The 14,447-nt window shown below is 50.6% G+C and overlaps 4 protein-coding genes across 4 annotated transcripts; 1 reads left to right on the top strand and 3 right to left on the bottom strand.

Annotated features, from left to right (window-relative positions):
• Positions 1-49: 49 nt before the first annotated feature.
• Positions 50-4,626, top strand: BO85DRAFT_475744 (CLH domain-containing protein). The gene is made up of 4 exons (XM_025662744.1): positions 50-481; positions 535-561; positions 612-3,924; positions 3,987-4,626. Exons 1-4 carry the CDS (start codon positions 158-160, stop codon positions 4,280-4,282), a joined length of 3,960 nt encoding a protein of 1,319 aa, XP_025518222.1. The 5' UTR covers positions 50-157; the 3' UTR covers positions 4,283-4,626.
• Positions 4,627-4,854: 228 nt separating this feature from the next.
• On the bottom strand, positions 4,855-6,098 carry BO85DRAFT_517851 (uncharacterized protein). Its single transcript, XM_025664943.1, has 4 exons — positions 5,800-6,098; positions 5,695-5,751; positions 5,544-5,630; positions 4,855-5,492 (listed from the first exon to the last, which is right to left on the bottom strand). The coding sequence occupies exons 1-4, from the start codon at positions 5,861-5,863 to the stop codon at positions 4,924-4,926; spliced, it is 777 nt and encodes a 258-aa protein (XP_025518221.1). The 5' UTR covers positions 5,864-6,098; the 3' UTR covers positions 4,855-4,923.
• Positions 6,099-7,640: 1,542 nt separating this feature from the next.
• BO85DRAFT_223238 (uncharacterized protein) lies at positions 7,641-8,219 on the bottom strand. Its single transcript, XM_025654727.1, has one exon. The coding sequence runs from the start codon at positions 8,083-8,085 to the stop codon at positions 7,789-7,791; it is 297 nt and encodes a 98-aa protein (XP_025518220.1). The 5' UTR covers positions 8,086-8,219; the 3' UTR covers positions 7,641-7,788.
• Positions 8,220-10,538: 2,319 nt separating this feature from the next.
• Positions 10,539-13,679, bottom strand: BO85DRAFT_223194 (grainyhead-like protein). The gene is made up of 5 exons (XM_025654726.1): positions 13,421-13,679; positions 13,200-13,334; positions 12,549-13,070; positions 11,194-12,488; positions 10,539-11,141 (listed from the first exon to the last, which is right to left on the bottom strand). Exons 1-5 carry the CDS (start codon positions 13,435-13,437, stop codon positions 10,819-10,821), a joined length of 2,292 nt encoding a protein of 763 aa, XP_025518219.1. The 5' UTR covers positions 13,438-13,679; the 3' UTR covers positions 10,539-10,818.
• Positions 13,680-14,447: the final 768 nt, after the last annotated feature.

Genomic DNA, 14,447 nt, shown 5'->3' with positions numbered 1-14,447 from the left:
TTCAATGAAGCCCGCCCGACCGCCGGCAGTAAGTAACTGTTGGTTATCTACCCCAGCTCCGTCTAGCTGTGCTTCTGCTCGGCCGATGGGTGCCATGAAGCTGCCCATTGTCTGCACCAATATTCCACACCTTTGATACTAGCTTCCTGCTCTCGCCATGGATGCGCCTGGCGCGACGCAGGCAAACGAGAGTGTCCCTCAGGACCGCCGGGACTCCGATCCCAGTAACGTGGGCGACAATACATACCCGGACAGCGGGCGGTCCGACCGGGTCAATGACGAGGAAGACAGCCACAATGGGACCCAGAGTGAAGGCGATGATATCGACAAAGAACACGACGAGGGCGGAACAGAGGAGGAGAGTGATGACGAAGAGGACGAGGAGCCCCGGCTCAAGTATGCATACCTGACCAAACACCTGGGGGCGGTGTATCGCAATGGAGATGCAACAAGCTCCTTTCTCGCGGCTGGGGACAAGATGGTATGGTATCCAGGCATTTCCTAAAAGGCGCATGATGCTAAGATAATGTCTAGGTAATTGGAACGCATAATGGAAACATTGTAAGTAGCGCTGTTACCGCTTCGATGATTGGAGAGCTGACGCCGACCAGCATGTACTATCCGTTCCTCAAATGCGCTCTCTTCGCGTCTACCATGCGCACTCCGCCAGTATTACCTCGATCTCAATATCTCCGTTTCCTCCTCCGTTGCCCAGTCTCAGGCAAGAGTACTTTAGCAGAGTCCCCGAAGACCAGGAATATTCGGCGCGGCCGTCGTCCGGCACAGCTAGCCTCCGCGGCCGGCATCGACCAGCTCACCAGCAAAGCCTACCTGCCACGCCATCCAATTCGATATACATTGCCACATCGTCTATGGACGGAAATGTCTGTGTCGCATCATTAGTTGACTCCAAAGACGTTCTCTTGCGGAATTTTGGCCGGCCCGTGCAGGCTGTCGCGCTCTCACCAGAGTACAAAAGTGACAGGGCGTTTCTGTCCGGAGGACGTGCAGGCGACCTGATACTTACAGTGGGCGGAAGAGTTGGTGCTAGCACGAATTCCACAACAATGGGAGGTGCTGCGGCTACGGCTTCGAGTTGGCTCGGATCTTTGGGGCTGGGAGCCAACACCGGCAAGGACACTATCCTTCACAGTGGGGAGGGCGCCATCAGTACGATTAAGTGGTCTCTGTCTGGGAAGTATGTCGTCTGGGTCAACGAAGAGGGCATCAAAATCATGCGATCGAACTTGTACCTCGATTCTTCCGATTCTGAGCTTGCCTGGAAGCGGATCAGCCACATTGACCGGCCCAACCTCCCAGGCTGGGAGGAAATGGCGGGAGTCTGGAAGGCTCGTGCTGAGTGGGTGGACGAGAAATCATTGAACACCGACACCGCTTCAAACACTCAAGGAGGATCGTCTACAGCCCAGTCGACTATTGTCAGGGAGAAGGTGGAGAAGTTGGTAGTTGGCTGGGGAGGCACGGTTTGGGTCATTGATGTATACCCGGATAGACCCAGCAAGAACAACAGGGACCTGAAGATCGGATCTGTTGAGGTTTCTACAATCTTGCGGACCGACTGCGTTATATCTGGCATCTCGCTATATACTCCTAGTCTACTGGCTGTCCTTGCGTACATTGAGGCGGAAGAAGACGTCTCGGAAGAGCGGACTAAGCTAGGAGGTCGCCGTCCGGGAACGCGCCGCCGGCCAACGGGATTGGAGCCTGAACTGCGGATTATTGATATCGAAACAAAGGAGGAGCTTAGTGCTGATACCCTTTCAACTAGTCGCTACGAGACCCTCACTTCTTCCGACTATCACATGTGCGTTCTGCCTCCTTGGAAATCTAGCGCTCCTGCTTCGCAACGTGGCGCCCTAGAAGCTTTGGGGAACGGTCTTTGGGATGCAACGCTTTACCCGGCACGCCTATTCAACTCCGCCGCTAGTATTCGGAGTACAACGAGCAGTGACAAGGGATCCAGTCGGGCGCCAAGCACTTTTGCCTCTCGAAGGTTTTCTCATGAGGAACCCCTTTCCAAAGAGATCCAGGACATTGCAGGGAGCGTAGGCCCCAAAATCTTCGTTCACAGTCCGTATGACTGTGTTGCTGCCCTGAAAAGAGATCTGTCTGATCGCTTAGTCTGGCTAGACGCGCACGAGAGATATGAAGAAGCATGGATGCTTCTCCAGGAGCATCCTGAGGCGGCGGGGTCGGCGACTGACGTGAACGAGCAAATTCCCGAGACGCCGTCTAGATCGCAGAGCAGCAGCGTTGGTGAATCCTTCATTGACGATAGGTCTTCCATCACAACCACTGGCCGGAACATTGCTTCCACTCCTGCTGTCGAGCAGGAAAAGCGCCGCATTGGCGAGTTGTGGATCGAGCAACTTGTTGATGAGAACAAATGGGCGGAGGCCGCTGAAGTTTGCGTGAAAGCAATTGATACTGCGAGCAGGTGGGAGCATTGGGCTTGGACCTTCATTAAGCACGATAAGCTGGACGAGATCTCGTCTGTCATGCCTGTCAACTTGCGCCCCAGTCTCCCCGCAAACATCTACGAGACCATCTTGGGGCACTATGTCGAGCACAACAGGTCAAGGTTCAGCGATCTTCTGGACTCCTGGCCTTTCGACCTCTTTGACGCCAATAATGTCGCAACAGAAATTGAGGAGCAACTGAGATATGACTCGGTAATCCCGGACACAGAGGACTGGCGAGTCCTGACAAGGTGTCTTGCCAAATTGTACCTCGCAGGAGGCCACTACGGCAAAGCACTGCACTGCTATATTCGCCTCCAAGATGCCGACACAGCGATGGCCCTGATCAAGGACCACCGACTGCTAGACACCCTCACCGACGATATCCCCGCATTCATTCTCATACGCGTGTCCAAGGAACAGCTGAAATCAGCACCTGTCGAGGAACTCGAAGAGCTCACCGCAGAGCCCATCCGGCTTCTAGTCAGCGAAGCATACACAGGCATAGTCCGGCCCGAGATCGTGGTCGATCAACTCCAAGCCGCAAACAAACTCATATACCTTTACTTCTACATGCGGGCTCTCTGGCGCGGCGAATCACTGCCTCACGGCGCCGCAAAACCTCGCCGCGGCCACTTCGCCCACATCCGAGACGCGGCCAACAAGCTCGCTGCCGACGAAGGCAAAGCACTAGTCGACAACTTCGCCGATCTAGCCGTAGAACTCTTCGCAGACTACAACCGGCCCCTGCTGATGGAATTCCTTCAAACCAGCACATCCTACTCCTTCGACATGGCCGTCAGCATCTGCGAAGGGCGCCACTTCACACCGGAGCTAATTTATCTCCTCTCGAAAACGGGACAAACTAAACGCGCCCTCAACCTGATCCTCTCCGACCTCAAGGATGTCTCGCAAGCCATCCAATTCGCCAAGTCCCAAAACGAGCCCGACCTCTGGGAAGACCTCCTCGATTACTCAATGGACAAGCCGCGTTTCATCCACGGTCTCCTCGTCGAAGCCGGAACCTCCATCGACCCGATCAAACTCGTACGCAGGATCCCAAGCGGCCTAGAAATCGAAGGCCTCCGAGAAGGTCTCACACGGATGATCCGTGAACACGACCTCCAAGCCAGCATAAGCCAAGGAGCCGCCAAAGTGCTCCAAAGCGAAGTAGCAGTAGGCATGGACACGCTCCGACGCGGCCAACGCCGCGGCATCAAATTCAACATAGTCGAAGAGGAAAGATCCATCCCTGGCACTCCCACCACCACTGCCACTGCCACTGCCGCCGAAGCAACCGAAAAAGACACCACCACCGCCACCACCAACAAAGCACTCAAAAGCGACGCCGACACAGAAAAGACCTCTTTCACCGCAATATCCTCAACCACTGCCACCCAGGCCGGTAGATGCGCAGGCTGTCATCGCCCGTTCCGCGCCAACGGTAAGAACCCTCCTCACCTATATAATACTTCCAGAAAACAGCACTCATTTTATGATCCACAGAAAAAGAAATCCTCGTCGGCTTCGCCTGCGGGCACATTTTTCACCTCTCGCACATCCACGCAACATCGGAGAATCCCTCAGCCACAAGCACACCATATACTCGCTCTGCGGTGCAGACTCCTCGACCGTTCTCGCCTGCGCCCGGGCAGATGCTGGATGAAGTGTCGATGAGTGCATCGCGCACGGTCGGACCGAAGGTGACGACTGCGCGGTTGTTGAGGGATAGGATTGGGGATGGATGTAGGATTTGTGCGTTGGCGAAGGAGTTGGAGGCGATTGGAGATTCCGAGTCGTAGGTTTATTCTGCTGTCTGTAAGTGTGAGAGGGTGGCTTTTGGATGGGTGCTCTGAGGAGGGAGGTTACTGTAGCTTTGCTTGGGGTGGGAATGTAGATTTGTCGGCTGCTCGGTGTGGCGACTTGAAGAAGAGGGGATCGGCTTTAAATTTTTTTTATTTGATGGTGAGAATGTTTTGCATTACTGGAAGGTATGAGTGCTGATGGGATTGCAGGTATTCATTTGAAGGGAGCAGTTGAATGATGGCCCTGTCATTCTACCAGTGGGGCTGTAACCACGGACAGTTTCACTACATGTCACATAGTTCGCCTGTATGGGTGTATGTTTAGTCTTTAGGAGATACCCATGGTAGCAATAATCTACTGCGCAATTGAGACAAGTATTAAGGCCCGTAAGGCTTTGAATTAGATCAAGCGGTATCTTGCCGCGATATTAGTTACAACACTCCTTTGAGAAATTCAAATGGCAACCTCTTGTGAGGCGCATCTCGACACAACGTTGAAGCCATTAAAATGGAAGAAAAACGAGAGAAAGAAAGAAGCACGCTCCATCAGAAGATTGAGTTCAACACCACCAGATCTTCGTTCACAGCTCAGCTGGAAACGAATTTCAAAGAACTGCTGGTAAGCGAAAGAAACATCTTCAGATACGCACGAGACTGAATGCCAAGGCAACGGCCAATGCAAAGGCGGACGACGCCATGCCCTCATAGTCATTGGCCTCGTTGGTGGTGGGGAACGAGGGGTGCGCATGAGTGCGGGTGCCAGTCGATGCAGTGGTATCAGTGCTGACTGTGTGATTTCCATGCTGCTCTCCCGAACTGACTGAAGAAATGATAGAATCATTCTCATCACTGGGAGCACTATGAGTTCCCGACGAGGTAGGATGGGGCACGGTGGTTTCAGGCACAGTCTGAATTCCAGTCATGACGGATGAATGTCCAGTGGCCAGAGACTTGGTAACTGACACAAAAGTGGTATCAGAGTTGACGTGAGACTGGCCGGTAGGAACCTCGATTGGGTTTCCAGTAGACACTTCGGCAGTAAGTCCCGAAGAAACCTCAGTGACAACACTAGTCATGGTTGGAACCACACCAGACACGACAACAGTCGGAATCAGGGTAGGCGCGGTGACGACTGTAGGGAGAGACAGGGTTCCGATGGTTGGAGCCACTGGAGTCTCCGTCTCGCAGATAGTCACGGTCAAGACGTCTAGAGCTAATCAGTACTCAAGTTTCTTATCAGGAGGTCTTCCAGGCTTACCGTCGTTACGAGTTTTGCCAACTCCCTCGGGCTTGTTAGGCTTGGGCCGACGATTGTTGGACTTAGGGACAAGGACCGCGTGGTGAGCTATATTATTGTCCAAGCCTGGTCAGTAGATCGTTCTCTCAGCTACCATCTGAGTAGTACTTACGAGCGAAGGCAGCCTCAGTCATCTCATGATAAACGCGCACAATATCGTCCACGACATCTAAGAGCGTTAGCAGCATGAAGAAGACAGTTGAAGTGTAGTACCTACTAGCACTGCAGCCGATACCAGCGAGGAGCCAGATGGCTAGAATGATCAGGTAGTTTACGTTCATTTTGAGGAAACGCTCTGAAGCAAAGATCTTCAAGTTGTAAGGAACAGGAAATAAACGAACAGTTGATGATGGTTAGGATTCTTGATGATGGAACCTTGATAGGAAGACTGGAGAACGACGGAAGGAGGACGGGTGGAAGACTGGGGAGAGGACTGGGAGAGAAGAAAGGAGGAGAAGAAGTAGTAGTAGAAGAAGAAAAGGATTTGAGGAGAAAGAAGAAAAGAATTCGAACGTGTTGTGTGTGTTGACAGGGTTGTGTCGCCGGGGCGAATGGTGTCGTTTTGGAAAGTGCGACGACGACATTACCAATACGGCAAGAGCAGTGTAGGCACCGACGACCAGCAGTTGAATATGGTAAACGGTGCTATACGGGAGGAATAGAGGTGCGTATGGTGGTAGTTTCTGCACAGCAATTCACATAGGGCTCGATCACGCTGATAAGATGGTGGCGTTTATGGGGTCTGATATCCACGTGTTTTCACTGTTATGCACTACGCTAAGGGCTCGGAGTTGAACTTCCGAGCCTTTGTTCAGTTATAATTATAGAAGCTAATCCTTCTAGAATATCTCCATGAAAGGAATTTAGTTGTCAAAAGAAGATCCATGCTAAGCCGGCACTCTATGGATGCACACGGGGTAAGCCATCGGCAGCCGGAGACGAACTACGCCAGGTCCCACCCTCAAATTCCTCCATCCACACGAGAAGCAATGAGCCCACCATTACTGACCTCTATTAAGTTGTCTCCCGATACACAGGGGCCAATGATTGTCGTCCTAAACCCTCTTGACCACCAACTAGTTCAGCCAAGCTTGATCCCGAGGAGCTCTAACATGAGGTTATCCCCGAATAAGCCACACCGCAAGCCATCAAACACCGATGTCTCAGATCGACCAATCAGTCTCTGCCATCGAGAAACAGAAAACTGGAGCATGGGGGATCTCAGTGGCAAAATTTGCTCTTGATCTCGAGCCGGTCCCCCCTCCGAGCTTCCCTTTAGGCATGTTTAAAGGCAACCTTAAAGCAAATCGATCCTGCCGTGACCCTCATACTAACGGCTACTAGATGGCAATCCCTGCACCGTGCAGAGATATGTTCGTATTGAGATCGGGAAATTTTTATACCAGTGGAGGATCTTGTACCTACTCCGGCAAGGTATCCGACATGGATGATACCCGATCTCAACGGTCAGTTGACCATGCAATCTTAGTACCAGATATTATTCTGACATACACGTGCCAACAATACCCGCTATATATAATTGACAGTTCACACTGCAGCCTTCAGAATCATCAAAGTTCGTGTTTGCGCACCATGTGATGTTGATTTTAGGGCCCCCTATCCGCAGCATCGCCGGAAATTCACCTCTGCGGGTGTTGTTTCCCGTATGGAATACTGCGGTATGGTTGGTATGGAATGGACAAGCGTAATTCAGTAACGGTTTCTGGTGTCAAAACTAGCGAAAAATACAGCGACAGACAGAGACCCCACATCGGCACGACCCGCGTGGAGGCGCCAGCCAGCAAAAAGCGACTGATGGCCAGCCGCTCCTTTCCAAGGAACTCTTTTGAGCTATGACGACATTGCAAGGTACCAAGTCCGATCCCCGATCCGATGCGTTGAGAGCCATGATGTCATCTGATTGTTCCCTTCCCCGATTGCCACTGTGACTCGCCCTGGGCTGGGCTCGGCTGCGTGAGTCGGCCCGAGTCTGGACCTGTCATCCGCATTCATTCACGAACTACTGCGTGAGGATGCATCTTCTTTTGGCCTTGACTTACAAACACTACAAAGAAAGGGAGATGCTAACAACGGTGTCATGTAGGGAGGGAGCGCTACACTTTTCCACCTCTTTCGATAAATTTCCAACATAATCAGTATGGCGCCATCTGTGTTCAAATCCCGTTGCAGAACACATATCCCGAACCTACCCCATAAACACAACCAAATTAGAAACTGCGGAGGCAAATAAGAAAAAAGTGGTCAGAATATTAAGGAAAAGCTCAAACACCGAGTCGGCCAAACGGAGAGCCTCTCTTCCTTTTTCCCTTCCCTTTTTTCCCCACCTCCCACGCGATCGGCAGGCCCCCAAATGCAACTGAAACGATTGGTCGATGATCTCAGGACAAGGTTTCTGCAAAGGGAGAAATGGATCAGCCAGAACCACCAATCTATCTCCCACAGACGTCATTGCCCAACGGCGGCTAGATAAGCCTAAAACCATATCACAGTTACTTTGTACAAAGTTGATGTGGAATTGTTACCGAGCCCCCCGATAGCACTTGCAATAAACAGAAACTAAAAAAAAGTTAATTTTTTTATTATCGTTGAGACATACCGCGAGTCTAGACCCATGGCTACAGACCCCCTGGCTTAGACCACGTTGTACAATCCGCTCGGTGATCACTTACTACTTACTTACTGTCTTATCTACTCGATACCATTTTTACTTTTGCGCTCTGTGTTCATTGGTGGCTTCCGTTCAGGTACCCTTGCAGGATAGTAGTACTACCAACATGAAAGAAAGCATAACACCATCACCACTACACATCTAACTACTTCTTCATCTATGTCAAAACACCATTCTAAGTAGTAGTAAAAGCCCGCGCCTAAACCCATTTCCCTCATCCATCAATATCAATATTGAAAATAATCTAATATGATAATACCGCCAACTATACCTCCCATAAAACTAACTAGTATAGTATGTATGCACCTCGACGGGGCCAGCCACCAAAACCACCACCCGCAGCGCCATGGCGCCAGCCCAGTCTTATACTACATATACACGACAGCCACAAGCCAGCTAGTCAAGTAGTTAGTGAGATAGTTTAGTTATCTATCTACGCAGCAAACAATTCCATGTACTCCGATCAATACATCCATACATACGTACATACATACGTACATCTTTACAATTCATACGGAATTACCTCCATCGATACATACATACATACAATACCAACACATCCAGCAAACCATCTACTTTTACTTTCACCTCGAACTCGATCGTCGTAAGCCTACTACTACCTACTCCAAATCTACACCCAAACAATAGCGTAGATAGATCTATGGATCTATGGATACCAAAGAAAACTGGAGTATGTACGGAGTAGTTCCTAAAAACCCAACCATATACCCGATCGGGAACTCATCTCCGCATAAGGCAAAGGCCTACGTAGCAAGGGGGGGTGCCCGGGAGTGGAGGAGGGCCGCGAAAGGTAAGCATGTGCGACAGATGACTGACTGAACCCTCTCAACGAAACAAAGAACTGACCTCCCCCCGTTACCCTGCCCAAAAAGGGTAAAAGGCACGCATCGGAAGAAAAAAACGAAGCAGAAGAAGAAAAGGGACGGGTATATGCTCGGCAGATACACACACACACACACATAACCCCAATGAATATACCCATGGGATGACGGGAATGAGGAGGAGATTTTAGTGGAACATAAGAGAAGATAATGACGATGTTAGCTACCAGTAGCTAGTAGTAGCAGGGACCATAGTTACCATCCAATTTACTGAGAAAAAAAAGAAGAAGAAGAAAAACTAAGCCATTCCCCACTTGAAAAGGAAAGAAAAAAAAAATTCAAATCAAATCAAAACGAACGGTAAAGATTATTCCGGAGCCATTCGAGAGTCAGTGGGGGGCGGATCTGACATCCGCCAGTAATATTACGTGCTGTGTTTTTCCGCGGTTGTGCGCCGAGCGTTGCCGGAGGAGGAAAAGGGCCCTACCAGTGGCTTTTTAGCGCGGCCTGTCGGCTACCTTACTACTTTGTAGAACTGGTGGCCCACAGTAAGTCCCATGGGTCACCTTCCTTATTGTTCATTTTATTCTCTGATTCCATATCCACAGTAAGAGTAGTCTATCTACGTAACTGTCTAGCCCAGCGTCGGTTATGATGTAATTGTTGGCTGGGATCCATTTTCCTCGCCAATGACATTACATTCAGTGTCTGTGCTTTGCTCTCTCATGTCCTCAGAGATTCAGTCCTGGTGACATGGTTGCATGTGGTGATCTTCAGTTCCTGTGTACTATACTATTCCAGGACGTGGGTGGCGAGTCTCGGAATATATTCGGATATCTTACGGAAATACGACGGAAATCTGTTCCAGATATTATAACCTCTCTATTGCACGGGTCTGTCGTATATCCAACCTAGTGCTTTTGATGTAACATGAATAGCAGCTTCAAACCCGTTCATCTTCATGGGTCCGAAGTATAGGCAGGTCTGCACGCGGAACCCATCACAGCGCACACGAAACAAGTCAAGGCATCATTCTGTGCTGCGTAGACGCTGAAGCTTGGATCATAACAGGAGGAGCCAGTACATAGCCCATCCGATAACGGAAACACCCAGACCATCCAAGAGGGGAGAAATAGTGAAACCATCTCGGTATGCCGGTGTGAAAAGAAAATAAAGAAACGCAACAGCAGCAGTGAAGTAATTCCGACAAGAATGGACAGGGTATCTATCGTGTTCCTCGTACCTCAACCAGATCCTCGAAATTACAAACCAGATAATATCATCAAGAGAAATCGATCCATTGCCGGGGCCGTGTATCCCCAAACCCAGACGACGTTGCCGACAAGGAAAAGTTTAGGATATCGTCAATGATATAACACACAAAGATAAAAGACAACAAACAAAGCACGTATATGGCGACAGGGTATCATTGCTCGGGAACTCGTGTATTATTCCCTATCCAACGAACGCCCCGTAGATTGATGCAAGCAATCCCAAACTCCGAATATGAGGCATGCACTTGAGTAATGTATGCGAACAAGCGTACCTCATGCCACGCACCAGGCGCCGAAAAGACTGAAATGACTGAAATCCGTACCGAAAGAAAGAAGCCCCCTGTTGAGGGTTGAGACAAAAAGGTTAGACGAAGTGAAATTTACGAGTGACGAAGGACGAAAAGAGCGTCGTGATTTGCCGAGCGGCAGGATTAGTAGCTCAATTTGACCTCAACGGCAGGACTAATGTTTCCCGATCCCGTAGCTGCTGCGGTCTCAAATGATGACGCCTCGGAAATTTCGACAACCATGTCTTGGCCGTCTGGGAGCTCGCGAACGACATCATCATCTACCATTATTTTTAGGCCATTTTGCTTGACGTGGAGGACTCGTACAATGCGCTGAGGATCGATGCGCTGCTTCATGGAGATCTTCTCCATTAGATCGCGAACCGTCCGTTCAGTCAAATAGACCGCTCGGTAATAGTCATCCGAACGCTGATCGTTGCGTGGGAATCGTACGTAGAAGCACGCGACTAGGAATGGGTCAGTTCGCGTATCTTTTAATGGTTACAAGCTTCGACTTACTTGGCTTTACTGGACGCTCCGCGGGGGGTCGGTAAGTTGGGTCAATGTCTACCGCCTCTATGAATCCCATGGGCGCGCTACCGTCAGTCGAAGCCACTTTCGGTACCTTGACGGGATGCTTTAGTGTGACCTTGTCGCCCAGGACTTCAGAGCACGGGCGCGAGTTCTCTCGAGACGTGCTCAGGGATCCATGGTACGCCGAGTCATAGAACATGTTCGACTGGAGGTTGGTCGGGTGGCATGGCGAGTTTATTGAGATGTTACTGCTGGTGGGCGAAACGGCATGCAGAGATGCGCCATCAATACTGAAGCGGGATCCACGGCTGTTCTCCCGTTTGAGGAATTCCCGCGACTCGGGGAGCATGACAGGGAATAAGTCCGGGTCGTCTTGCTCCTCGCCCCGCAATCCCAGAATGCTTACCGGTCGCGTTGACGTGAACATGTCTTGCATCAACGCGAGCTTTGCGTGGAGATCGTCCTCCAAAGACATCTTGCCAGGGCCGTCCTGCGAGCCCATAGACCATGTCCGTTTGTGCTTGGTAATCTTGGCCGGGCGCGGGTCAGCACCCTTAAGAGCAATGGAGCCATTGCTACGCTTGCGCTTCCCGTAGTTACCGGCGCCCATCTCGGCTTGAGCAATCTGTTGTCGAAGTTTCTCAATGGTCTTCTTGACATGAGCGACGTCGTTGGACAGCTTCCGCTCAGCACCATGGTCGCGGAAAAGCTTGACCTTGCAGTAGCACACCTCCGATTCTTTGCCTGAAGTTGAGCTCGAATCGTCAGGAGAGACCATCTCTGTCTTTGCACACAATCTGACCGGAATACCCTTCACACCCTTAGAATGGCTAAAGTCCGTCGACAAGAAGTTGAATCGAACCGGAATCGAGCACTCCGAAACTCCGGTTGACGGGTTGAGTGTCCAGGTGACGCAGAAACCATCGAACGATGAGCTCTCGAGCTGAATTTGCCGGTTCTTTGTGTCTTCGATGCCGCCTTGTATGGGGTCGACATATTCCACTGCTTGGAGCTTTCCGCCTCGTTGATGCGCTTCATTGGAACCCCGACCTTCCTTCCATAACTGCCAACAAGCAGCCGGCTTTGCCCTCTGCTCATCTTCTTGGAAAGACACACGGATGAAGGTACGGTATTTGATCGGTTGCGTGGTCATGGGCGGCGGAGTAGAGTCAATCACGGAAACTGAGTATGCCTGGCCTTTATTTAGATATGTGACTGGGATCTCGGCTTGATGGTTGATCATGGCCGTGGGAGCGCGCAAAGTGACATGATAGCGAAACCTGTAGCGTCCAGCACGGTTAGCGATTGAACAAACATGATGAAAAGGGTGGAGCGCTCACGTTTCACCTGGGTTGTGCATACTCGCTTGATCGTCCTGAATTGTTGACGTAACGTAGTGAGAAGACGCATTACCCTGCATATCCACATCATTTAGAGAGAGTTCTTCGACAGATTCGTCCATGGCATCGTAAGCTGCATCACTCTGAACGAAAGCACCGGGCGCAAATGCTGGCTGCTGAGCAAACGGTTGGGGGTTGTGGAAGTGTGGCGGGATGTACTGCTGGTCAAAGTGATCGAGGCCCAAGGCTGCAGTGCCGGGGTTGATGGTCGCCGCGGAGATCTGCTGCGGAAGAGAGAGCGGAGTAATCATGCTCAAACCCATGCCAGGGGTATGCAAATCTCCTGCTTGGCTGTGGTATACTGCACCCAGACCACCTGAGTTGGGAGTATAGTAGCCATGTGGCTGTAGTGGGTTTACATAAGAGACAGCATTCGGATCGACAAAAGGCGCTGCAAAACGCATATCTTCCGTGGCGCGGGGTGTAGGATCATTGAGCTTCATATCGTTGTTCATACTCAACCTGGCGCAGAAATATCATGTTAGCTTTCGCCCAAAGATTTCTCCGAGCTCCAAAATAACCAACACAAGGATGAGAGAGAGAGAAATAAATTGAGGCAGATACTGAAAGAATGAAAAAAGGCGTATTTACCTAGCTGGAGTGATAGGTCCAATGGGCATCTGACCGAAGCGCGTGGCATTGCGGTGAGTGACTGGGGGAACAACGTCTGAGAAGGTTTTTTGGAATCTCTGGATGAGCTCGTCGTCTGGCTTTTGAGAATTCTTTCTGCAAGGGTGGTAGTCCGGTTAGCTTGAGAATGGCGGGCGACTCGTCGGCAAAACGCAGCATCGGTTTTGAGTATAGCGACGTACCTGTTGCGGAACATCATCGACACGGTCGGAGGTAGTAAATTGCTTATTCCGTTGTGGTATTCAACGGCGCTTGATGATTTATGGAGAGACGTGGAATCCAGGAGATAACAAGAAGGCGTTAGCGGGTGAAGGTGGCATTCGGATCGCCAAGCGCTATTCGATCCGGGCCTCGAAGTTATTCGGAGAGGGGAGGGAAGGGCGGTGGTTGTATGTATGTATACGTTTCCCGATCCGTTATTTTATGAGTGTGAAAAAAGAAGCATGTAATTCTGAAATGCGGTGGAGACGGCTCAAGTGTTACATCCCAATCACGGTCTATCGGGGGGGGGGGATGGTAGCGATCGCAGGGATTGCGACCACAAAGTGGGCGGCTTCAAGGTGATATCGAGGATCGCGAGGAGCGGAGACAAAGAGAGGAGGGGGTGGGAATAATTTGGGGAAGAGGTCCGAGTGGTATTCGAAGACGAGAGCGGGTTTTGGCAGGTATTGGGTTTATAGCGGATGCGCCCCCTTACTCAGAGATCATATGAGAGGCGGCGGTGGGAGAATGAGGACGACTGCAAAGGGAGAGAGGAAGAGAGAAGGAGAAAGAGGAGAGAGAGAAGAAGAAGAGGAGAGGAGAGGAAGCGACAGGCGAGAAAGAAGATACGTATGCCGTATAAAAATGTACAGGAATAGCGGGGAGGCGATAAAAGGGTAAAAAAAGAAAAAGAAAGAGGAAGAGGAAGGGGAAGTAGTACTTGAGGGCCCAAAGGAGGGGAGGAGAGAGAGTGGAAAGAGGAAGGTGATGATGAATGTTGGGGGAGTCTGCTGGAACTAGACGGTAAGACAAGCCCCCAATAATAGTTCGGATGAAGGGTGGATATGGACGCTGAGAGGATGAAGCCGAGTACCTCTCAACTAAGAGGGAGCAAAGCAATCCGAAAAGATTTAACAAGAGATTTCTTTTTTCCTTTTCTTTTCTGGGATCGGAGGATTTGTGGAAAGAATGTGATAGTTATTAATAAAAGAAGAGAAAAAGGCACCA

The sequence above is a fragment of the Aspergillus piperis genome, assembly GCF_003184755.1.
Source record: "Aspergillus piperis CBS 112811 unplaced genomic scaffold BO85scaffold_4, whole genome shotgun sequence".
Classification (NCBI taxonomy): Eukaryota; Fungi; Ascomycota; class Eurotiomycetes; order Eurotiales; family Aspergillaceae; genus Aspergillus; species Aspergillus piperis.
Note: the sequence above shows the minus strand (reverse complement) of the source record. Positions and strands in the feature narration are given on the sequence as shown.